The 25,265-nt window shown below is 54.4% G+C and overlaps 2 protein-coding genes across 4 annotated transcripts in view; one reads left to right on the forward strand and one right to left on the reverse strand.

The window, feature by feature from the left end:
- The window catches only part of Slc4a8 (solute carrier family 4 member 8), a 64,438-nt gene extending 59,311 nt beyond the window's left edge, over positions 1–5,127 (reverse strand). For 2 of the 3 annotated variants that reach the window (XM_060388592.1, XM_060388593.1), the window contains exon 1: positions 4,926–5,127. In XM_060388592.1, the coding sequence (XP_060244575.1) occupies positions 4,926–4,970 (45 nt within the window). In that variant the 5' untranslated portion in view covers positions 4,971–5,127. The remainder of the gene's footprint in view (positions 1–4,925) is intronic. The other variant, XM_021658788.2, reaches the window with a different exon arrangement.
- A 46-nt stretch (positions 5,128–5,173) lies between these two features.
- Positions 5,174–25,061, forward strand: LOC132655740 (uncharacterized). The gene is made up of 4 exons (XM_060388598.1): positions 5,174–5,770; positions 14,699–14,833; positions 20,074–20,203; positions 24,055–25,061. The coding sequence occupies exons 1-4, from the start codon at positions 5,174–5,176 to the stop codon at positions 24,165–24,167; spliced, it is 975 nt and encodes a 324-aa protein (XP_060244581.1). The 3' UTR covers positions 24,168–25,061.
- The last annotated feature ends 204 nt before the right edge of the window (positions 25,062–25,265 follow it).

A 25,265-nucleotide genomic window follows, 5' to 3' on the forward strand; every position in this document is an offset into this window, starting at 1 on the left:
GCAGCAGCAGGAGGCTAACGCGGTGATCTGGCTCCCTGGCTACCAAAGGCTGAGAGAACTTGTTCCTACCTTGTGGGAAATGCCCATTATCCAAGGCGTGCCTGCCTGCGGCTGTAACCTAGCAGCCACAGGTCAAGCACCAAGCAGGCGCTTTCCCTTGTGCCACTGTGGGCGCTGGCTGCCCGGCCACAGCAAACAGCACGAAGATGATTATCGACAGCTTTGAAGGAAGCAAATGTGCAGCCTCAACTGGCCCATGTTTCATGCCTGGGGCACTGTTTAGAGAGTCAGCCCACAGCCCTGTCACAGAGCTCCCCAACAGAGCTGGCAAAGCCAGGAAGAGGACGTGTGTGTGTGTATGTGTGTGTGTGTGTGTGTGTGTGTGTGCTGGGAGAGGGCGAAGGGGTGTGGATTGTGTGCAATGAGAGAGCAAGGCAAACTCCCACCTAGGACTGGCAGTTTGTTCAGTGGTGTTGAGGAAACCCTTGTCACCTGCTCGCCGTAAACAGACCGTGACCCGGGGCAGCTGGTGGGATCCGCTCGTTCATTTGTTCAGCAAACATGCACTGCACTCCATGTGCCAAAGCACAGGACGCGGGGAACCAGCAGCAGGAAGCCCTGTCCTGGGCGCCTGCTTCAGGTCCGTAAGAGACAGGTGTGGCGCTCTTCCACCCGCTGTTCTCCTCCGCTGTCACCCTCACACGAGGGGCTGATCCTGTCTCTTTGCTTGTTTGTGCTTTGAAGGAAGTAACCTCCCGCAGCCCAGGCTGGCCTTGAACTCTTCATGTAGCTAAGATTAACTGTGAACTCTGTTTTTTTACATTGATTTATCTGCATGACTGTTTTGCCTGCTTCTGTGTGTGTGTGTGTGCACCACATGGGTGCCTGGTTTCAGAAGCGGGCATCAGAGCCCCGGAACTGGAGCTTTGGATTGATTTATCTGCATGACTGTTTTGCCTGCTTCTGTGTGTGTGTGTGTGCACCACATGGGTGCCGGGACTTGAACTAGGGCGCTCTGCGAGAGCAGCTAGTGTCTTAATTGCTGATCCACCTTCTGTTAGGTGTTACAGCATGGTGTGTGCATACCGTGTGTGTGTGTGTGTGTGTGTGTGTGTGTGTGTGTGTGTGTGTGATTGCCATGGTGCCCCTGTGGAGGTGACCCCACAAGCCTGTGGAGTCTGTTCTTTCCTCCCACTGTCATGTGGTCTCCACAATTCAAACTCAAATGGTCAAACTTGTACACAATTGCTCCGTCCATTAGTCCATCCTCCCCCCCACCCTTGACCTTGAACTATAAATTCTCAGGCCTCTTCCTCCAAAGGGCTGGGATCGTGGTCATTTGCTCCCTTGCGCAGTTTGGGTTTGGAATTTCTGCAAAATGTCCCAGGGCTGGTGGACGTAAAAGCCAGGCTTCCCTGCTTCCCTCCCACTGACTGCACGATCCCTGGGCGTCCTGTCCATGCCCAGCACAACCTCACTCCCATCCTAAGGTGTGCAAGCTCCGGGCTCTGCTCCGGCGCAGAGCGGGCTCTCCCTGCAGCTGTCTGCTCTCCCCCTCTTCACTCTCCCCCTCAGCTCCTAAAGTTCCAGGGACACCTGCAGAGAGTTGGCAAAGTGGCCTCTGCAGGCTTTGGTACCTCAGCCTGCATCGAGCCTGCAGCCTCCCTGTGGCCGGCTGCAGTCTGGGGCGTTCTTTGTCGGCTTCCCTGGGCACTGGCAGGTGCTGGCTCAGGCAGGGCCCGGCGCTCTGGATGGCAAGGCTACAGCTGCGGTGCTCGGCGGCTGAGGGGCAGCCTTCCGGGAGAGGCAGCCCTGTGCCCTTCCTGAGCCACCTCCCTGCGCTTCAGGTTCTCCGCCTGAGACTAGGAGCAACAACTCTCATCACTCCCAGAGCACAGAGAGAGTGCGCCGGGCTCCGGGCGGGGAGCAGCTCATGACAGCGCGCTTGCCTGGCCTGTGAGGTCCGGGTCAGCCCTCGGCGCTGTAACTGCAGAGGAAAGGTAAACATGCAGGAGCACAGACCTGACAGCTGTGTGTGAGCCACCATTGCTGCCTCGGGCTGCTCCGGGCAATCCCGCCCAGTAGACGAGCCCCTGAGGGAGGAACGACTGCCTCGGACCCCCAAGTCACTCGCTGCCTCCACAGTCAAGCACTGAGTGGACCCCAGGGCTGCCTGCCTCGTCCCCGCCTCCTGAAGCTGCTCCGTCAAAGCTGACAGGACGTGAGAGCAAGCACACTCCTGCGAAAATGCTAGGAAGAAACACAGCCAATCCTCCGGGGACTGTGACTGTGTTGGAGGTCAGGGGTCGGGTGTGTGGGGAAGACAGGCAAAGCCATGGCCAGGTCACATTCGGTGGGTCACAGCGGAGTCTGGACTTCCGAACGGCACAAGAAGCCGCTGGCAGGTTCCAGGGCAAGGCAGGCGTGGTGTGGCCTGCCTCTCCAAGCCCTGTGGCTGCAGAGCAGAGGGCAGGAGGCCGGGCGCCCACCCACCCCGGGAGACAGCCTAGATGGACCCTGCGCAGCTCTGGCATCTGGAAGCCCTCCCAGTCCACCAAGGCATGTGATCTGCTCACTGCCCAAAGCCCCGGTCCCCAAGGCTGCCACAAGCAGCCTGGCCACTCAGGTGACCACCCATGCCTAGCCGCCTCCTCAACACCCCCGTCCCCTTCCCCACTCGGCTCCTGTGCCTGGTGCCTGGTGCCTGACGCCGCGGGCTCCCACTGTTCGCTCTTCTCTCTGTCCACCCCATCACCGGGGTGAAGAGCGAGGAGCATACTGCCTGTGCAGAGACGCTGGAGTCGATCCCACAGGCCGTCAGCAACCTAAGCGCCACTCTGTACTCCATGCAGCCCGCACGCACTCTGCAGGCCGGAGACAGGGCCTCCGCACGCACCACCCACACACCGTCCACACACTGCCCACACACCGCCACACACCACCACACACCGCCACACACAGCCCACACCCCCAACCTGACCAAGGCCTCGTCCCCTGCCTCTCTGACCCTCTGCCTCACTCTGCCTTTCTGCGTTGCACACCAGGAGCGTGTCTCCATTGCCCCGTGGCTCTGCTCCACCGTCCTTTCATCTGCCTCGGGACGCCTGAACATCCTGTTCTGTTTCCAAGTTCTTCAGCCTCCCCCTTCCCTCGGCTGATATCCGTCTTCAGACCTTTGCCCAAATTCTCTCCCTTAGAAAACTCTCCCACGGTCTGAGTCATGTATGCTCTCACGGGACCGAGACACGCCAAACGCCCGAGTTTGTAATAGCGCATTCCCTCGGTGCAGATTTTTGAGACAGGGTCTCATTGTGTAGTCTGTGCTGATCTCAAACAACAATCCTCCTGCCTCGGGCTCCAGCACTCTGTGTGCTTGAGTAGAACTGCTCACGTTGGGAAGCCAGGAAGGCTCGTCACTCAGCGTGAAGACCTAAGTGCCGACTCCCAGCACCCACAACATGGCTGTGCTTGTGTGTAACCCCAGCATGGGGGGGGCAGGAAGGCGGGGGAGAGACAGGCCGAGCCCCAGGGCTCACCGACTGGCTGAAATGACAAGTGCCAGGTTCAGTGTTGAATGTGTTTCAGTAAGTAAGGTATCAAACAAGAGATCAAACTCTGGCCACCACATGAGCGCAAGCACACACAAGCACAGGAGCACACACACACACAATTCTTACTTTAGGCTGGGGTATGGCTCAGTGGTAGAGTGTTTGCCTAGCAAGTAGGAGGCAATCCATGCCCAGAACCACCAAAGGCAAAACAAACAAACAAACAAAGCTAATCTTCCCCCTTTCCCGCCAGCCGGGAGGAGCAAGGATTGCGGCCTATTTTTGCTCCCTCTCTCCCTAACAGAAGTTGACCACATAGCATGGCCTGTCAGGAGATCAGATGTGGAAAGGTTTTTCCAACTCTTAGATCTATTTTTGTGACTGGCAGGCAAAGGCTATTGCCAGGGAGAGGGCGGGGAGTGCCGTGGCCCCTCACAGCACGCAGGAAGTTCTCCATCCCTCCTCCCGGAACCCACCCACTCCTCCTGTCAACTCGGCTTTGCTTCCGAGACCTGCGCGTCCCCCGTCCCCCCCCACAACAGTACTTGTCTGTCTCGCTTCCCTTCCCTCCTTCCAGGGCTGTAACCACACCTGATCGGGTTTCACAGAAAAGCGGGAGCGAGAATTCAAAAGGCTGCTGCTGCTCACTCCTGGGTGTCGCACAATCAACAGTTCAGAGTCCTTACGACAGCCTTGCGGCGTGAACCGTGCAAATGTCACTGTTTCCATCTCAGTAGAGGGGAAGCCGAGGTTCGAAGGGGCAGTAGCTTGCCTAAGGCCACGCAGCCCGGGAGAAGCGGACTGGGGATTGAACCCACAGCTCGTGCTGTGCTTCCCGACATCAGCCGCCCCTGCGTTTCTGGCAGCAACTACTGAGGGCTGGCGGCGTCGCTCTTGACCCCTCGGCGCCTGGCGGGCCCACCCATGCGCCTCCCCACCCAGGACCGGCAGCCGCCGGGCAGCAGGGCGGGATGCACAAAGCCGGGCTGTCCCCAGCCTCCGGTCTTTGCAAGGTTCCCTCCGAGCCTCTAAGGGACCAGAATGAAAAACCACAAAGACCCCGCGCGAGGTCCGCGGTACCTCCTCGCCCACCCGCGGCGGAACCAGGAGAGGCCGGAGCCCGCCGACGGGGCCCCGCGGACAGAGGTCACTGCTCCGGGACACCCGGGCAGCAGGCGACGCCGGGGATGCTGCAGCGCCCGCGGCTCCGGGCTCGGCCCAAGGTCACCCTCCCGGGCGGCCCGGAGCGGCCCCCCGCCGCCCCACGCGGGCCTCCCCTGCCCTCGGGGACGCGCCTGGAGCCCGGCTCGAGCCGGAGCCGGGCGGTGGGCAGAGGACCGCGGCCGAGCCGGGCAGGGCGCGGGAGGCGGGGCCCACCTGGTAGCTGAGGACGCCGTCCGGCTCGTTGTTCCCGGCGGGCATGGCCGGGCGGAGCCGGGGCTCGCCGGGGGGTTCCAGGGTGAGCTGCAGCCGTCCGCGCTCTCGGGGCCTGTGGGAGCCGACCGCACGCGCGACGACCCCTGCCCCGGACCAGCGACCGGTCAACCCTCAACCGGCGCCACCTCCGTGGCCATCGGCCCGCGAGGCGCCCGCACCAGCCAATCGGCGCGCCGCCCGAGCAGCCAATGGGCGCGCGGAGCACGGGAGGACGCCGGCCGGCGGTACCCTGGCCTACCGGGAGGGAGGGACGGGGGCGCCCGCGAGCCGGCCCCTCCCCGGCCGGTCGCCTTGGAAACCGCCTCCCTCCCCTCGGGGGGCCTCCGGCTCCCGGTCCTTCCCGGGCTCGCTGGGGAGCGCGCATCCTGCCTCGTTGGCTGCACCTGGCCGCTGGCGGGGCGTCGGCTTTGCCTCCTCTGCTTCTGGTCCTCGGATCCGGGTTAGACAGGAGGAAAATCTCCCTCAGAAACAAAGATGGCTGGAGGACCAGCGGGGAGGAGGGAGGGCCTCCCGGAGTCCCCTTTCAGCCCCGGTGGCCGGCGCAGCCCCTCCGCGGGCTTCGGTCTCCCCGCGGCCCAGGCCGACGGCGGACGGTGGAGCCGAGGGTGGTTTCAGCGTGTCCGAAAGAGTGCTGTGAGGCAGGCTGCCGCAGAGCAGCCGCCGAGGCTGGAAAGTGGCGAGTAACGCATTCGATTTTATCCGCCTTAGAAGAAAGCGCAGGAGCCAGTCCCCCGAAGCGGAAGGGGAGGAAGGGGCCTTTTGTCTCACACCGCCTGAGAGGGGAGGTGAGCCCACACTTGGGTGGGGCGGGGGGGGGGGGGTCATTGCAACCATTCCCAGGCTCGGCCAAAACTGCAGAACCAACCGCCACCCGGGTGCGAGTCAGAGTGCAACCCTTGCGGTAGTGCGGACTAGTCCTTAGCGCTCGGAGGCTGAAGCAGGATGGCCGCGAGCTCAAGGTCGAGGCCTGCTTGGGTGTCATGCTGAGACTCGGTCTCAGAGAAAAAGAAACATCAACCTCTGTACATCGTCCTTTGCACCTGTCACCAAAACCGGCAACAAGACTGGGCCTCGGCGTTCCCGGAGCGGAACGGGCGGGCGGGATTCCTGGGGCTGGAGAGAGGGCTCTGTCGGTAAAGCTCTCACTGTGTAAGTCTGAGTTCAGCCCCCAGCACCGAGGACCAGCTGGGTCTCCCAGTGCTGGGGGCGCAGGGACAGGAGGGCCAGGCGCTTGCCAGCCAGCCGGCCTCTGAGAGAGGCTGACGCTGGAGACAAGGCTGTGCAGGTAAGAGAAGTTCCTGCTCTCCGGAGGACCTGGCTGGGCTCCCAGGGCCTATGTGGAGGCTCACAACCATCCATAATGACAGCCCCAGCGGATCCGCCCATCTCTTCTGGCCTCCTCGTCCCAAGAAAGAATGTGCTACCCAGACATACATGCAGGCAAAAGGGTAATGCACATTAGAAAAAACTACGTGAAGAGCTATTGAGGAAGACGTCACAGTCAACCTCTGGCCTCCACTGTGTAGTCATGTATGACAGGAATGTGTCACACACACACACCTTTATTTTTGATCCTCTGTAAAAAGACCCCTGCGTTTCTCCTCTCACAAACAGTGGTTCTGTTTTGTTTTCTCCTTACATCCTCACGGGATGCTGGGCATCTCAGTCTCCACATAAACATATCGAGGGCCACACAGTGGCTCAGCAGGTGGGGGTGTCTGTCACCAAGCCGTATTGTCTGAGTGTGATCCCTAGGACCTGCGTGAGAGAAAAAGAAAGCCACCGCTTGCCAGGTGACCTCAGACTGCCAGGTGCACAGCACGGCATGTGTGCGCATGCACGCTTGTCACTGAGCCGGGGTGAAGACGGCCAGCACCTCCAGTCTGGGGCAGAGGCTTAGAGGGTGGCACTGCACACGGAGCTGCCACAACCGGCCAACGTGAAAATAGTACTGAAAGGAGCCGTGGAAGTGAATGCTGCAGTTATAAAAAGCTCTTGTCAAACTGTGGAGAGCCGGCTGGTGAGCTCAGACTTTCCTGTGTAATAAAATGAGGCCCTCACGGGTTCTAGGGGTCCCTCCAGGCGCCAGGACCTGGTGGTCCAAATGTGTGGTCTATGGCAGTGGCCATGGCATCGCTGTTATCTCTGTTTCGCTAATGAGAACACTGAGTCACAGAGAAACTCAGCAATGTCAGGCAGTCGCTAAGTGGGGACTCAATCATCTGATAATCAAAATGTCTTTACCAAGGCCTCTGTGTGCGCTGGGTGCTGGGGAAGCAGCAATGAGAACAGGAATCAAGTGAGCCACCACGGTCGTTGACTGGCCAGACTGGCCCTGTCGGTGCCTTAATCCAAGAGAAGCCACAGCCGGTGGCCCAAGGGACAGTGTGCCTGAATGCCCAGAAGATGGGTCTCAGCCTGGGCTAGAGAGGGCGTGGCAAGCGGCTTCCAGTCGGCCTGGTGGCTCTGGTTTCCCTTCAGGTGAGGCTCGGCCTCTGGGCCTTGACTTCAGGGTTGAGAGCCCCATCTCCTGGCCGGTTGTGAGAATTATGGAAGAAATAGAGCAGAGCCCAGGCGCTAGGCTCCCCACCTGGGGCTCAGCCTCCCCTCCTAGGGCTCAGCCTCCCCTCCTGGGATTCACTCCCCTCCTGGGGCTCAGCCTCCCCTCCTGGGATTCACTCCCCTCCTGGGACTCCCCTCCCCTGCTGGGGCTCAGCCTCCCCTCCTGGGGCTCAGCCTCCCCTCCTGGAACTCCTTTGGTCTTGCCTTCTCAAGCCAGGCTGGCTTGCGTGGCCTTCAGCTCACCTGCTCCCTATGCTGCTGTACAAAGCGCAGGGTCCTGGAGAAGCCCGACAAAAGCACCGGTCCTGGGGAGCCTGCCCAGGCTCTTGGGAGACAAGGACCTCCTGCTCTTCCTACTGCTTTCCCTTGGCCTGGGAGGGGAACAGAGTGGACTCAGAAGCACATGCAGAGGCAGAAGCAGGGCGGCGCAGAGGGCCTCACCGGAGCCCTGCCACACTCTGTGACCGGGTCCTGTCACGGTTTCACAGATGAAAAGTCGAAGTGTAGACGTGTCAGCCGCTCAGGTCACCCAGCCAGACCACAAGTGTGTGGAGACGCTGGGGAGTGACCCCAGAGGCCGTGTGCCTGCACGCCCCCCACACACACACAGCGTGCCCCACCCCTGTGTCGTTCTTCCTGTCTTTGTTGGTGTTTCTCGATCTTCAGGAGAGAGGGGTGGGTCTTAAAACGCCTGCACCCGTGATGATCTTTTAACTCTCCAGGCACACGAACAGGGTGCCGGAATCTGCACAGCGTAAACAGAGCTGCAGGTGCCCACGCACTGATTGGCATGCCCGTCGCTCTGCAAGCATGCGGAGTACACCACACAATGGGGCCCACTCACACAGATGAAGATGGCTACGCCACCGTGCGGTTCAGGACCACCGTGCGGTTCAGAAGGGCCCTCAGAAGGGCCGCCGTGCGGTTCAGGACCGCCATGTTCATATGTTCTATCCTCAACCAACAAGTCTTTATGTATGAGGTGAATGCGTGTGAGTGAGTGGGCGAGTGTAAATGTGTGTGCACGCACGGGGGAGTGTGTGAAAGTATGTATTTGTGTGTGTGAGTATATTGTCTGGGAGACATTAGCATTCTTTAAGAAGCAAAATGACAAAAGCAAGAAACAAAAGGTCTGGGGAAATGTCCCATGATCGCCACCAACTTTGCTTTCATCAAAAGCGTGCTTTCCTGCTCCTGTGCGTGTGTCCAGCCAGGGCCGCCTCTCGGGCTCTCAGAGGAGGCCTACACCAGATTTTCTTATTTGTGCTTGTTTGCTTGCTTGTTTGTTTTCCCTTTTTGTCCAATCCTAGGATCAAACTCAGGGACGCTGTGCACGCGAGGCGAGCACGCCCAGTGAGCGACGCCCGCCCTTGCTGTGTGTCCCTCCTTGGCTCCCGGTGTCCCTCTTAATGACACGTCTACGCCCAAGAAGGGTAGAGGAGAAGAAGGGTCCAGGAGAAGACATCATCAGGGCTTGTTCGTGTGTGTGGACTGGGAGCCCTGCCCGTGGAAGGGGGAGGGGCTTCCGTGTCACGCGGGAAGGCCAGGCAGGTGCGTGATTTGCCTTCAGCCTTTGCCAAGTCACAGTCAAAAGAATGCGATTTCTGAGTTCACAGCCAGCGTGCTGCAGCCGGGAACACACGCACCACAGGAAAGAAAACGAAATACCACAGAGTTGAAAAGAAAAGAAAGGCCCTGCCAGCAGCTCTGCCTGCAGGTCACACTCCTCACCACCAACCAGCATCATCCCGAGAGCTTCCCTGTGCCCGGCTCATTTACAGGCAGCTCTGAGAGGAAGCACAAGGCAAGGATCTGCCCCCTCCCTCTTCACAACCCTGAAGAGATCACACAGAGCAGAGGACGGGAAAGGAGAGTGCAGAACAAAACAAAATTGTCACAAGCAAGTGAAGGCTTGGAGAAGGGGCTGTGGGACTCCGGGACCCATAGGAAACCATTTGGGCATTTGTGGGAAGCAAGTGTTCACGGACCGACTGCCAAAGCTCTTGATACCAAATCGAGGCCTTCTGTGTAAGGCTGACTGCTCTTGTCTCAGTCTTTTCTAACCGAGCTCAAAATGTTTGTTTAAAGTAGTTTCGCCCTGTATCTTACCTTCTTGGGACAAGAGCTGAGCTTGTTCCACCCAAGAAGCTCTTGGCTCAATTGTAGCTCACAGGCCTGGCCTTAAGGTGGCAGCAAATCCAGCCCTTCAGTACAGCTTGGAAAGGGAGAGAGAGAGAGAAAGAGACAGAAAAAAAAAGACAGACAGTGACAGAAAGGCAGACAGAAGCAGAAGGAGAAAGAGGACGAGCTTGGTGAACTTTTTAAAGCCAGCATTTTCTCACTTGTCTTGGATGTACATGGCGGTTGAGCAGGCCTCCCTGGATCAGTTAAGTGGCTGATTAGGAACTGAAGATGCTCAGTGATGGAGGGAGAGCTCAGAGCACGGTGACACTCAGAGTGCTGTTGTCAGCCTGAAACAAGCTAGAGCCCTCTGACAGAAGGCTCCCTCCACACCAAACTGGCCTGTGGGCGAGCCTAAGAGGCCTCACCCTGACTGGTTATTGATGTAGAAGCTTAGCCTGCTGCGGGCGGTGCCAGCATAAGAAAGCAGGCCTCCCTCCACCATCTCTGCTTCAGTTCCTGCCTCTAGGCTCCTGCTCTAACTCCTGAGGTGCCTTTGATCTCAGCACTCAGGAGGCAGAGGTGGGCAGATCTCTGTGAGTTCAAGGACAGCCAGGGCTACACAGAGAGACCCTTCTCAGAAAGCAAATGACAACAAAATACAAATATTACATATTAAAAGTAACTGCCAATGCTTTTCACTTGAATGCGCGGTTCCCTACAAACATAACTCCGGTTGGCCTCAACGGTGAGAACGACAGCCCTTGAGATCCACCACCCCATCACAAAGCAAAAGCCTGGGCAGGTTCCTCCTGTCAGACGAGAAAGCATGTCTCTTCTGCTGCTTCTCTCTTTTCAGACCTTGGACTTGCTGGGCAAGCACTCTGCCACTGAGCTACACCACCAGCCCCGTAGTCCCACTCTGAACAGTCTGTCAGTGAGCAAAGTGTCACAGCATTCTGAGAAGAGCTGTACCTGCAGCTTCTCCCTGGAAGCTTGAGGTCTGTCCTAGGCACAAACCCAGTCCAGGACACACTTCCTTCAAGCACCACAATCCCTGGGGCGGTTTATTTTCCAGCTCATAAGAAAGAAAAGAGACTGGTCCGACATCTGAGCTGGAGCAAAGGGGACAAAGAGAGTGACTCTGTTTCCCTCATGCATCTTTTCCTACCTATGACCCTTTGCCAACCGGACAGGGCCAGACTCCTTTTATAGAAGGTAGATTTCTCTGAACTCTTCTGCAGCTCAAAAGAAAACAGGAGCAAGTGTTCGCCAGATCCACCAGAAACCACAAAGGAAGAGAAAGTGCAACGCGGGCCTTGGGTGCTGCAGCCCCAGCAGCAGAACACTTGCCAGGCTGCCGTTTGACTGTTAGTGCTTCCGGTGGGAGCATCTAGTCTTCAAACACAGCCGGAGTCAGACAGGGAGGGTCCTGTCTCAGCCCTGGAGAGGCTGAGGCCGATGGGGACACCCAGGCCTGGCCAGGCTCCGACGCAGGCCTGGCCAGGCTCCGCAGGCTCCGCTAAAACAGACAGACAGGCGAAGCAGGCCTGGGCTGTTTGCAGGAGGTGGACAGGCTGCAGTGAGCCATCACACTTCTGTTGCAGCCCGTGAGCCATTCTCTCCAGCTGAGCCACTTTCTGCCTAACACCACTTCTTTCCACATTGTCCCAGAGAGGAGCCACCAAGCACTCCCAGGACGCGGTCCCAGCAGACCCACACTGGCCCCGGCTGGTAGATTCTTCCCTCTTCCCGGGATCAAGTGGCCTCATTAAAACAGCCACTTATTCCCATCTCCTTCTCAGAGGGGCCCAAGACCAAGTGCACTCATTCTCAGAGGCATGGCAGCGCAAGCCTTCCATCCCAGCACAGCAGAGTAGCCAGGGCTGCAAAGGAACCTGTCTACAAGACAGTGGCAATGAAACCACCTCTTCACTTACACTTTTCTTGAAAGGCCCTTGGAGACACACTCAGACAGGTTTCCATAGTGATTCTTTTTTTTCCCCCTTTGACTTTTCAAGACAGGGTTTCTCCGTGTAGCCCTGGCTGCCCTGGAACTCACAGACCTGCCTACCTCTGCCCCTAACTGCTGAAATTAATGATGTGTCCCCCCACAACTGGGCTCCGTAGTGATTCTCAATCCCATCAAATTGATAAAGTCAGCCATCACAGGAACCTCTGTGCCTGGCCCCTACCATTAACTCAATCCAGTCTTGCTTCATGGTCTCTGCGGTCCTTGAAAAGGTGTTAACCTCGGGCCCGGGATACAGTTCAGTTAGACAGTGCTTGCCCAGGATGAGGAGAGCCACAAGCTCGTTTCTCAGAACCACAAAAAATGAAGGGCATGTGGCAATCTTCAGAACTACGGCATGGTATGCAATGTGAGGTTATTGTGAAATTCAAATGCTGATTTCTGTACTCCAACATCTGGTTGCAATCCTCTTTCTGTGAATCCCCATCTTAATGTGTGTAAACACTGCTCTCCAGTTGTCCCCTGGGCAGGGTAGAGAATAGGGATGGACTTCCTGCCAGCCAGAGGAGGAGGAGCTAGAGGAGGAGGAAGGAGGAAATTGAGCCACAGTAGAGGTGCAAGAGAAATCAGGAGAAGAAGCTGGAGCAGAAAAGCTACAAAGTGCAAGCGTCTCTGGGATGTATGTTGTTGGCATATTTTTCAAAAACTCTCATTTATGTTTCTTTTATTTTTCTTCTCCTTACTCCACCCCAATCCCTTCCAACACCCAAACACCAGGTAGGAGAGAGTAAGGGTTAGTGGGAGAGGGGGCGCAGTGCCCATTTCAGGAGATCTCCAACTTCTTGTCTTCCAACAGCAACCAGGAGCAGCCTTGTTCTTTCTCCCTCCTACCTGGTATTGGGGTATTGAAAGGGACTTAGGGTTAGGGTTGGGGTGGAGTAGGAAGAAAAAAGATAAAAGAAACATAAATGAAAGTGTTTTAAAGCATGCCAACAAATGGCCCCCGACCTGGGGCTCTAGCCCACAACATGAGATCGAGAGTCTCATGTTCCACTATCTGAGCTGCCAGGCCCAGACGCTGGGCTTAAAATCATGAGAAATGCCATACAGGAGATGGAAGGAAGCGAATACTCCGTTTCAAGACATGCGCATGAGGTTTACTGTGGCTGCTGCCACTAGTTTTAATCCCACTTTACTCCCAGAGGGGATTCTCTGGTTTTGTTTCATTGCAGAGCTGGCAACGTAACTAGAAAATTTTCGGGTAGAGGTTGAAATGTTTGGAAAGCAAAAAGCGTCATTGGTAAAGAGAGAATACCAGGTAACTAAGCCGGAATTCTCCACAGTGGCCGCCCGGCTCTGCTCCGCACACTTTCAATGTCAGGTCCCACAGCCTCTGGCAGGCTGGGGAGCCCGAGGAGCAGAAGGCTGCACAGGCAAAAAGGTTAAAGGCAAGAAGCCTGTTTCAAGAAATCAGGTTAATCTTGAGCAAACTGAGCTGCCAGAGGTGCAGCCTCGGGTTAAGAGAGCAACAGATATTAACTTTCCCAAGAGCCACCAAAAGTTTCGGATATCAAACTGAAGAGCTTAAAATGACCAGTACATTAACTCTGAGATACGGTAGGTTCTGCCAGAGAAGCAAATGAGCCATTTCTGGCAGCACTGGGTTCCCGGCAAGAACATCTGGGCAACTTCTGGGCATAGCTAGAGGCGCAACAGCAAAAAGCGTGGTCAGTCAGACAAGAGCAACAGACAGCCATCAGGTCATAAAAGAAATTATTGATCTAAAAGGGTTTGACTCCTTGTTATCTCCTTTTAAGAAAGCAAAAAAGTTTTGTTTATAAAAAAGAAAGGAACAGTAAGCATATTAAACAGAAAGGGGGGAATGTTGTGGACAAAAACATGGGTTTGTTTTGGTCCCAGGTGTGGGATGTGGCTGATTCGGATGGTCACAGCAGCAGACTATTTGCCTCATGTGGGTTCTTAGAGGAGCTCTTTGCCAGCTGCAGACAGTTTAAATCTGAGGACTCTGGAGAGAGAATAAATGACAGAGCCTAGAGAGAGTGACTAGAGAAAGAACAAGGCTGTTTCTGTTTTCCCCTCGCTGTTCCTGGTTGCTGTTGTGAGACGAGAAGATGGAGATCTCCTGAAATGAAGATTGGCCTGGCTCCAAGGAACCCGATGACCCTGACCAGCAGGAAGCAGCTAAGAGAACTACACCCCCTCTCCCACTAACCCTTTCTCTCTCCTACCTGGTGTTGGGACGTTGGAAGGGATTGGGGTGGAGTAGGGAGAAAAAGATAAAAGAAATGTAAATAAAAGAGTTTTAAAAAAAGTATACCAACAGTACGCTGGGAGACCAGATTAGCTTAGAGGGTTAAGAATAGAGTAACAGCTGCTCAGTTATTGTGTTGTGCAGCTTATTATTAAACAAATATAAGAATCTCAATTATTTGTGTGATAGATGGGTTAAGAGAAACTAAGAGAAACAGTTTTATAAAAATAACATTAACAATGCTACTAAACTGTTAAAATGTTCTAATGGTTTGGGGGCTGGGTTTTCTTGTTTTGTTTTCTTTTTCTTTTTGTTTTTATCATTTGAGTCAAGGACTGTGGAATGTAGTGACCTCAAGCCTTTTTTCTGTCAGTATTTTATGTGTATGAGTGTTTTGCCTGCCTGTATGTCTGTGCACCAGATGTGTGCAATGCCTGAGGAGACCAGAAAAGGGGGTCCAAATCGTGTGTGTGTTTGCACTTATGAACATACACGTGTGAACATATGTGCTCAAGTGTGTGAAGACCAGTGATTGGCATTGGGTGTCTTCTCTATAGCTTGCTTTTCTGAGACAGGGTCTCTCAGTGAACATGGAGCTGGCTCTGGAGCCCTCGTGATCTCCCCAGCACTGGAACCGCAGGCCCTCCCCGCCGAGTCAGCGTCTCCGTGGTGCTGAGGATCGGAGCTCGCCCCGGCCTCGCACGGCGTTTTACCCACAGCCGGTTCCTCAGAACCTCTTGACAGCACCTCATTTATTTATAACTGGCCTCTTTTCTCCTTGGGCAGAATTCCCAGAGAGAGGAATGCAAATGCTCTGCGGCTCCGGGTCCATTTGTGCTGCTGCCGTCCTCGCCGTGTCCTGCCTGGCTTGCTGTTGTCAACCTGATGCAAGCTGGAGTTATACGTGACGAGGAACCGCAAGTAAGAAAAGGCCTCCCCCACTAAATGGGCCTGTAGGGCATTTCCTTGACTGTGATGAATGGGGGCGGGGCCAGCTCTCGGTGGGCGGGGCCGGCTAGCGGTGGGCGGGGCCCAGGTGGTGGGTTGCAGGAGAAAGCCCGCTGAGCAAGCCATAGAGTTAGTTATTCAGTAAGAGAACAAGTCAGTGTTTTTTCCACGGCCGCCGCTTCAGTTCCTGCCTCCGGGTTTCCGCCCTGCTTCCCTCCGTGGTGGGCTGTAAGGTAAAATAAACGCTTTCCTCCCCACATTTCTTCCGATCACGGTGCCCATCGCAGCATCGCAAAGCGCCCTGCTTCCTACTTTACAGAGAGGTAGGGAATATGCTGTAACTGCTTACGCCTGTCTGCTGGGTTTTTCCTGTGTGTCTCCAGGGAGACAAGCAGTCCAATTTGTTTAATGCCGCATGATCCACCCCACTCATGCCACGTTTGCCATCTTAATCTAATTTCTCAGATATTGGGACATGGCCCTTTTTTCTGAGCAGGTCCTCTATACATCCGTTATCTGGCAATTAACCCTCTGATTGGTAAGGACTGGGATTTTTCACATCATTTTTCTACAGATGGATACTATTTACCCATGCAGCGTGGATTAAAAACATTAAGAATGGATTTGGGGGGGGGGGCTGTGGAGGGTGGGCTTTGTTTGTTTTATTGTTTTTTGTTTTGTTTTGTTTTTTTGTTTTGTTTTGTTTACTTTTAGCTTTAGGACAATTTTTACTAGAGTTTAATAGAAAAGCACCAGGGCAGAAAAGCTGTAGATCCCAGCAGCTGTGGAAAGAGGGAGGAAGAGGGATGGAGCCATGCTGTTTGCAAGCAGCCACACAGCAGAAGTACAACGGGGAAGAAGTTGGGTTCCAGAGAAAGAGTGGAAACACCCAGACTACCAGAGAAACGTAATTAAGCTCTGGCCAGCGTCCAAGAGAGAGAGACAGAATAAAGAAGAAAAAAAAAAGAAAAGAAAAAGGGGAAAGTTACAGGCAGGCCCATAAATACCCACAAAGCAGGTCATGTTAGGACTCCGGTGTGTATCAGAGAGACCCCACAGGGTCTCAGGAAGTGCGAGCGAGGTTCCACAGAACATCCTCAGCACTGAGCCTGCGCTCCCCATGCCGAGACAGCCCTGCAGCACACCCTGAGGTACAGCCCGCAAGGTGGTTGGTCCTGTGTTCCTAGATAAACACCAGAGAAGCCAGGAGAGCTTTTCTCCTCGACAGAAGGGATCTGCACCTGTCTTGCAGCCAGAAGGGCGTGGGCGTAGTTTATAGCCTGGTGACCTTTTGCTATCTGTAGAGCCAGGCTTGGCCAGAATCCCTCAGACTTAGCTGAGCCAATTCTAATGGAAGAATCCTATGTGCTTCGAAAAAGAGCCTGCGATTATGCTCATTCCAGACCTTTGACCTTATCCTGAGTGTTGTCACGGGCACTTTGCAAAGGAATTTTGATGTCCTTGTGCCTTAAGCTTTGCTGAAATAATTATCAGAAGGAAATTTTTGGTTGGAAGGCCCCTGCTGTTTGAGGCTGCCGTCCTCCCAGTCTGGATAGCCATTCTAAGTGTGAAGGGGCAGGACTCCCTCTCCCCAGCAGGGCCTCCTGCTCTCTCCCTGACTTCATCTGGAGAGTGTCTCTAGACACAGATGCCCCTAGCCACATTTGACATATGCTCCCTGCTAGCTCTCCCCTCCCACACTTATACCATAATTAGGTGCTGTGTCCCCGTTCCTGGGACAGGAGCGCGCTGTGGATTGCAAATCAAGATCCCTGAGGTGCCTAGTTCCAGCCAATTACGCACACCTATCCTTGGAGCCCCACCCACTCCCCGAGGGATACTTAGCCTCTGTTCTCTGGAATTGCAGTTGAACTAGCTCCCTGCAGTGGTTCCCAGAGCGTCTGATCTCGTCACGCTCACTGGCCTTCCAAGCTCTGTACCTCATGTCCTGCCCCTCCTGCCTTCATGGTCTGGTGCGAAACAGACCCCCAGGCAGGAGGGGAACCATACTTTTTCCCAAAGTTATGCTGTGCTTAAATATGTAAAAAATAAGCCAGGCCAGGTGACGAATGCCTGTAATTCCAGCACTCTGGGAGGAGAGGCAGGCGGATCCCTGTGAGTTCTAGGCCAGCCTGGTCTACAAAGTGAGTCCGGGACAGGACAGGCAAGGCTACAGAGAAACCCTGTCTTGAAACACCAAAAACAAAGCAAACAAGGTGTCAAAAATAACTGCTTGGGGAGGCAGAGGCAAGTTCCCAGCCTAATGAGAGACCCTGTCTCAAAAACCAGTGTGGACAATTCTTTCTTAATGACACCTGGGATGGTCCTTTGACCCCCACACAAATTCACCCGTCCATACACATGGTCACGAGTGTGCACGGGCGTGTGTTTGTAAACACACACAGGAGCTGGCCAATGGTATTGCATGAAATTGAAAACGTCTGCACGTATCAAGTGAAGCATACAGGAGGAGAAAACTGCCATCTACACATCAGAGAGGGTGTTAATAACTAAAATATATAAAGAGGTCAACTAAGCACCAACAAACCAAACAATACAGTTAAAATTCGGTAACGTCATAGATGGAGAGTTCAGTGATAAGTGGTCAAATGTCACCGACATCAGGGAAGTAAAAATCAAAAACTGCATTGAGAATCCGTCTTACCCCAGTTAGAGATGGGAGTCAAGAAAACAAGGGCTAGGAAGATAGCCAAGCAGTCAAGAGCACCAGCTCTTCCAGAGGACCCCGGTCCAGTTCCCAGCACCCACAGGGTGGCTCACAACCATCTCTGGCTCCCATCTCAGAGGACCTAGTGCCCTCTTCTGGCTTCCATGGGCACCAGGCACACATGTAGACATACATGCAGACAAATACTTACACACACAACGATTTAGAAGTAAAGAAAACGAACCACTATGGTTCCGTGGGCCACCAAGTCTGACGACCTGAATTTAGTCCTCAGGGCCCACATCGTGGCTCTGCCCTCTGCACACACTGTGGCATGCAGTGCTTGTGTGCATGTGGGTACACACACATGCACGCATACATACACATATTTTTAAAAAAATAAAAACAAATGCCAGTGAGGATGCCAAGAAACAAAATCCTGCTTTGCTGCTGGAATGCAAATCAGCCCAGCCATTATGCAAATCAGTATGGAGATTTCTCAAATAAAAATAAATAAACACTAAAAATAAACATGACCTGCCCACACTACTCCTTGTGTTTATCCAGAGGCCTCTGAGCGACATGTCACAGAGATACCTGCATTTATTTAACAGTGACCCATTTGTTGCAGTGCTCTTCATGCTCACTAACCCCGATGTCCCTCAATAGGAAAATAAGAGACGCATCTATTACACACACTCATACATCCGACACAGTGGAATTTGTCCGGTCCTAAAGAGCAAAGCTGTCGCTTGCATGGAAACTGATGCAACTGAAGATTACCATCTTCAGTGAGACGAGCTCGAGTCAAGTGTGTCTCTATTTACGACTCCTAGATTCAGCATAGATACATAGACCATCTATGTGTCTATGACATGACGTGTCGTGAAGGGGACTATGGGGGTGAAGGGCAGGACAGCGTGGGTCGCTGGTGTGGAAATGTCTTGTGAAGCCTGTAGCACATAACTACGGTGGCATGTGTGCCAACAGGGAATTTTTACAACCAGAGAATGAAGGAGTCAAAGGACAGAGAGAGAGAGACAATGAGGTGAACAAGAAGCAGCATAGGAGCAGTGGACTTGAGGTACAGAAGTCTCCAGGGTGCCAGCGATGCCTCCTGGGTCCCCCACTCCTCAGTGTCTCACTTCCTCGGGGTTGGAGCTAGCTTGTCTGCCTCCCCTTCCTGATGTAACTGTAAAGATGGCCGCCAGCCACTGGAGACGTCCATTCCAGCCTCCCCGGCTAGTCTTTCCACCAGTGGTGATGGGGGAAGAAGAGCCAGTCTTCTGCCGCTTCTCTCAGAACATGTCCCAAGGAAGCCTATGCAGCCTGGCTCCGGCAATGTGCCTACCCTGAGCCAGTGGCCATGGCCAGAAGACACAGACCCACTGCTGCTGATCTGAGCAACGAGTCAAGGCAGGGGAAGAAAAAAGCCAGGCTGGCCCTGTTCCCACACTCAGCCAAGCTCCCCAGGCTGTTAGTCAGAAGTCAGCCTGCAGAGACCAGCCTGGTGGTGGTGGTGCACACCGACAACAGTTCCAGCGCTCAAGGCAGAGGCAGGACCTCTGAGTTCAAGGCCAGCCTGGTCTACAGAGCGAGTCCAGGACAGCCAGGGCTATACAGAGAACCCCTGTCTCAAATAAGTAAATAAATTCCACGGACCAGCAATTCTCTGTCCAGCAGGCAGCCCCGAGGCCCAGCCACCCCTCCCTGCAGCTCCCCAGGTCACGCCTGTGTCTTCCCCGTCACAGAAAGCTGACACCATTACTAAGCAGTCTAGACCAGTGGGCCTCACCCTTCCTAACGCTGCTACCCTTTAACGCCCCAACCATAAAACCGTATTCCTCGCTACTTCATAACTGTCATTCTGCTACTGTTGGGAACCCTAATATAAATATCTGATAGGCAATCTCTGTGAAAGCGTTATTAGACCTCCCAAAGAGGCCAGGACCTACAGGTATAGTCCGTCCTCATTCCCCGTGAGGCCCATAGCCCTGGCCTCTCCTCAGGCAGAGATCCCTGTGGCAAGCGCCCCAGAAATGAGAACTCAAAGGCCCTCGAGCTATGGCTGCCCGAGGCTGTACGGATCCACTCGGGGCGCCAGCTCTTCTGCTCATACGCACCTGCCAGAGGAAGCGGTGTTGCCCAGGCCGTACAGAAAAGACCCTTATTGGCTACCAAGGGCTTGCCAGCAGCACGCTGCTGATAAGAGCAACTGATCCAAGCTGGGAATTCAAGGCCTGGACTTCAGACCTGGCGGCCACGCCAGAGTAACCCAGCTACTGCCTCATAAGGAAATCACTGCTGTGGGGTATGGCACAGCTGGATAGAAAGCCAGGGGACAGCCCGGCAGGCATCTTGCCATCACCCCTACCTCAGGCCACCTAACCAAACCCTAAGGGCTGCTTCTCTGGGAAGTGACAAGAGAGGCCGTGGGGCGCAGACCCCACACTCCTGCATGTTCCCGTGTCCCTGTGTTTTCCCATGTTAGTTGCTTTGGAAGCAAGCACAATGGAAGAACGTTTTATTCTTTATTTATTTATAGGGCTGGAGAGATGGCTCAGCAGTTAAGAGCACTGGCTGCTTGTCCAGAGGACCTGAGCTCAACTCCCAGCAACCACATGGTGGCTCACAAGCATCTATAATGAGGTCTGGCGCCCTCTTCTGTCATGCAGGTAGAGTGTTTGTATAAATAAACCTTTTGAAAAGGTGTATGTACATATGTGTGTATGTGTGGAGGAGGAGTGTGTGTGTAGGCAAGAAGAGGGCATCAGATACCCTGGAGCTGGCTTTACAGGCAGGCCTGAGCCCTGACACAGCGTGGGGATGGACTTCAGGCCCTCTGAGCTGCGGCTGGTCCTCACAGCTCAACCTCCTCCAGCCGCACACCCACAGACAGAAGGCACTTAGAGCCACATCCTGGTGGTCATACTTGCCCAGCCTAAGGTCCAGATTTGGCCAAGCTCGCCAGCAAGCTGCAGAGACTCTGCCCAGTCTGTGAAAATGAGGAAGTGAAAGCTTTCTATTAAAATCGCAGGCCCAGACTGAAAAGGCGGAGCCCGGGCTCCTCTGAGCCGCCTCCCAGGCCGGGGATGCTCCGTGGCCTTTTGCTGGGCCTCCTGGTTGAGAATCGGTGCTGGGCGCCTGTGCTGCTGCAGCTGAACTCAACAGTTCACGTCCGAGAGCTGTCCCGCACAACAGCACATAGCAGGTTACAGCAGACGCACGGCCGGGACCTCTGCACAAGAAAGAGAACAGAGCCGGGCACAGCGGCGCACACCAGTGCCCCAGCACTCAGGAGGCAGAGGCAGGCAGATCTCTGTGAGTTCGAGGCCAGCCTGGTCTCCAAAGCAAGTCCAGGACAGCCAAGGCCATGCAGAGGAACCCTGTCTCACAAACAACAATAACACACAGAAAGAAAGAAAGAAAGAAAGAAAGAAAGAAAGAAAGAAAGAAAGAAAGAAAGAAAGGAAGGAAGGAAGAAAGAAAGAGGAAAAGAAAAGAAAAAAGAAGCGGTTAGGGCCCCGCCCACATCACTGAACTGGCAGCTACCTGAACAGTGCCCTTTGATTGGAGGGTGTCCTCCCAGGCTCCGCAGCCCCATGCGCTGCTCTCCTCCACAGCGCCGGCACAGACGTAATCCTATGATGTAATAGAGTGTAATAACCTGGAGCCTCCAGAATGTTCCCAGCTACCAAGTCTGTTTCCAAACCTCAGATCCCGATTTCACCCATTCTCTGGGTGCTGGAGCGCCATTCACTGCCCTCCACCACACATACACACACACACACACACACACACACACACACACACACACACACGGCCTCCTGATGGGCACTGGAAGGAAAGGACTCACACGGAAGCTCACTGGCTCCCAGGTGCCCACTCTGCTCTGTGTCAGGACACACACTGGCCTGGGGAAGGAAAGGGTTTGCTTGGCTTTGAGATGACCCATCGTTGGGAGAAACTGAAGCAAGGCCCCGAGGGAGCGCCTGGGGGTGAAACGCCCCACACCCCAGGGGCTCGGCTGTGTTCGTGTTTGGTTTCCAGTTGGTGGGATGTTTGAGGGGGTCACCGTGGTGGGACCTTGGTGGAGGAAGTCTGTCCCTAGGGGCAGGCTTTCAGGTCTTGGAGCCTTGCCCACAGCCACGCTGCTCTCCGACCGTGCTTGGGTTTGAGGATGCCAGCTTTCAGCTTCCTGTCCCTGCCGCCATGCCTGCTGCCTTCGGCTTCCCCTCCCTGCCAAGATTAAGTCTTTCTTTCTTTCTTTTTCTTTTTCTTTTTTTTTAAAGGTGTGTTTGTTTGTTTGTTTGTTTGTTTGTTTGTTTGTTTTGAGACAGGTTTCTCTGTGTAGCCTTGGCTGTCCTGGACTCAAGTTATAGACCGGGCTGGCCTCGAACTCATGGACATCCCCCTGCCTCTGCCTCCCTAAGTATTGGGATTAAAGGCCTGCCCAACACTAAGGTTAATTCCGATCCCTGTGGGACCATAAGCTCAAATGGACTTTCTCCCATGGCTGCTGCTGGCTGAGGGACTTTACCACAGAAGCAGCAGTGACTGGTACGGCCTTGGAGACAGGAACTGAGGCAGAGGCCGTAGAGGAATGCTGCTCACTGGTTTGCTCCAAACCTTGCTTACATGGCCAGAACCAGGCACCCGGGTGGCCCTGCCCATGTTGGGCCTCCTACAGCAGTTAGCAATCAAGAAAATGCCCTACAGATGCGCCCAGGGGCCAATCTGAAGGAGGCGGTAGACAACCGAGATCAACCATCACCACGCGCAGCTGCTCCCACCGCTTCTTTCCAGGTTCTGCACAAAGCCCGCCTTTTAATAACCTCCGAGCACAACCTCGCAGGCCTGGGAGGAAAAACGGGCACATCGGCCCACAAACGATGTGCCCCATTTTACCTCCTGGCTTCTGGCATCACCGCTGGCTGAGCTGTGTAACAGACGCCAAGGTGGGTGGAGCCAGGTCAGCAGGCCACAATCCCTGTCAGCTCTCCATGCTCGCAGCCTCCCTGCTCACCCTGTGGAGTTTCTGAGGGGCTGGGCCTCACGCTCCAGGCAGATCCTCTGCCCCTGAGCAGCACTCCGCCCCCACCATAGATCGCTATGAGAACGGTTCCCATTAACCTGACAGATTAACCCGGAGCTGATTCAAGTCTGGAGTCTTCATAAGTGAAGCCACCATCTCTTGGAAGTCTGACCTCACCCCTCATTGTGACAGTATCTCGTCGAAGCCTGGCAGGACACACAGGCGTGGCATTGCTTCTGTTGTCTCCTGCTTGAGAAGATATGAAGAGTTCACTCATCTCCGCTGAGGCCCTGTTGAAAAGCACAAGGTCTGAGAAGCTGAGTGGAAGCCAGGTGTGAGGACTCAAACTTGCGGTCCCAGAGCTAGACGGCTGAGTTTGGAAGACCGCCCTGAGCTGGAGGCTATCCCACAGAGTGAGCTCCAGGACAGGCTGGGGTACGGACCAAGACCCCGTCTCAGAAAACCTAAATCAACAAATGGTAAACAAAGTAGACAATCCGCACCTGCCTAACATTTGTCCATCCAGTGATGAAAGGGGCCAGGATATCCTGGGTACTGGAAGGGTGCTGCCCCTTTACACTGCAGGCCCCCCGCGCTGGGAGAGCATGTGTGCCAAATGGCAAGACTGCCACACCCAGCACGGCAATGGAGCATCCAGATGGCCTCCGCAAAAGGACTTCTGCAAATTCAAACAAATTGTTTTGTTTTGTTTTGTTTTTTGAGACAGGATCTCTCTATGTAGCCCTGACTATCCTTAAACTCACTGGAGAGACCAGGCTGGCCTCGAACTCAGAGATCTGCCTGCCTCTGCCTCCCAAGCGCTGGGATGGAAGGCGTGTGCCGCCGCCACCACCCGGCACAAATCCTGAGTTGTAAATAAGTCTCTTTTACAAGCTTTCTGCCCACATCCACTCTGGTGAAAGATGATCTAGTCTGGACCTCTGTCCCTCCTCCACATCTCTGAGTGGTTAGAGATCCTTGAGCTCGGGTCTGGCTGAACCCAGCCCAAGAGTGCCGCGTTCTCGGTCGCTTCCACCTGTTCCAACCATCACACCTGGGTGTGCCGCCTTTGGACAGCTGAATCCTGACTCTTCCGTCTACCAACTGTCCAAAGGCGGCACACCCAGGTGTTTCCAGATAAGCGCCTGCTGTGGGGCCCAGCCTGGCCTCCAGCTGGCAGCCAGCCTCCTGGGTGCAGGTGACACAGTGTTCGGCACACTGTACCTGACACCACAGCTGAGTGTACTTTGTCAAGCTTTCCGTGGGCCGTAAGTCGGGGGCAGAGCATCTGCTGAGTTTACAAGGCTTTGGGCTCAACCCCCTGCATGCTTAAAAATGCCCATGCTCACCGGGGACACTTAGAGAGCCCGTCTCAAAAGTGAATTGATTAATTAATTAAAAATTTAAAATTAACTAAAGTCTAAAATTTTAATCATAGTGTTTTGTGTGTTTGCTTTAATCTTGATGGTTTATTTGTTTGTTTTGAGACAGGGTCACACAGTGCACCCTGGCTGGTCTGGAACTGGAAGACATCCACCGGCCTTGGCCTCCCTAGTGTTCGGATTAAAGCTGTGCACCACCAAGCTCAGCCTTCATGTCTTTAACATACTGGGTTAAAACATAATTTCTCTGAAAGGAATGGCAGTGCATGCCTGTAATCCTAGTACCTGGAAGGAAAAGACAAGAGAATCAGAAATTTGAAGCCATCTTGATGGCTTTAAAGAATGAATTCTTGGTCAGGCTGAGGTGCATGCAGCCTTGTCTCTCTCACACAGAACCTGCACACGTTTTTCTTGATTGAGGATTTTGCCCCTTAAATTTTCCACTTAAGACAGCTATCTCATTTGCCATAATCTAGTTCTGACCCCATCCCAGTCATGCTTTTCACATCCATCTGGCTCTACAGATCGACCACTGGGGTCTAGAAGAGATGGCCAAGGCTTGCCTATCTTTGTACCTCTGTGCACCTATCCTTCTCACAGAGGCCAGCACCAGCAGACCCCTTGTGTTTAGAGGCCAGATACTGTGCTGCCCACCCATCATCCCAGCACATGAGGCGGAGGGTGCAGCTTTGTAACAGGGCCCTGAGACCTTAGCACAGCTGACGCCATGATGGAAGTGCCATCCAGGCTGTAAAACTCAGCACGTAGACAGCACCACCAGCCACCACCAGAACAAAGGCCTAATCCACCACAGCCCACAGTTCTGGGAAAGACTCTAAATGTTCTAGCCTGGCTTCCTGTGTCTGTGCTCCTGCTTCTGGCTGAGTGCTCTCATTGACTGAAGCTCGTCAACCAAGAACAGGCTTTTTGTGCTTGAAAGCTCATCCTGAGAAAGACTCAGTGCTACGCTGGGATCCCCAATACCCAGGGTAGTCGCCGCCAGCTAATAAAGACTTTCTGTTGGCTTAAACTGTGTCCGGGAGGGCTTCTCTGATGGACACCCCACAACAGCTCCAGGCCAGCTTGAGCTACACACAAAAACCCTGTTTCAAGGCAGCAGCAACGATAACAAAACAATCTCTAATTGAAGGAAGGAAGAAAAAAGCCACTGACGAGACAGTAGGATTGGAAGGAGCCGTTGACGGCTTGCCGGGGACTAGAGGGTTTGCTGATGTTCTGTATCAGTGTTTCCAGATCACTTTACTGGTCTGTGAACACAGTGGTTGAAATAATAATCCCACTTTACAGATGACAAAGCCA

Source organism: Meriones unguiculatus, chromosome 8 (genome assembly GCF_030254825.1).
Source record: "Meriones unguiculatus strain TT.TT164.6M chromosome 8, Bangor_MerUng_6.1, whole genome shotgun sequence".
In the NCBI taxonomy this organism is placed as follows: Eukaryota; Metazoa; Chordata; class Mammalia; order Rodentia; family Muridae; genus Meriones; species Meriones unguiculatus.

Bases quoted from the DNA above. Each gene is read 5' to 3' on its own strand.
- LOC132655740 (XM_060388598.1), top strand. From the start codon at position 5,174: ATGGGCGCGCGGAGCACGGGAGGACGCCGGCCGGCGGTACCCTGGCCT. The intron at 5,771-14,698 runs GTGAGCCCACAC...CTCCTTGGGCAG, and splicing joins CACACCGCCTGAGAGGGGAG to AATTCCCAGAGAGAGGAATG. The intron at 20,204-24,054 runs GTAGAGTGTTTG...GTTTTGAGACAG, and splicing joins CGCCCTCTTCTGTCATGCAG to GGTCACACAGTGCACCCTGG.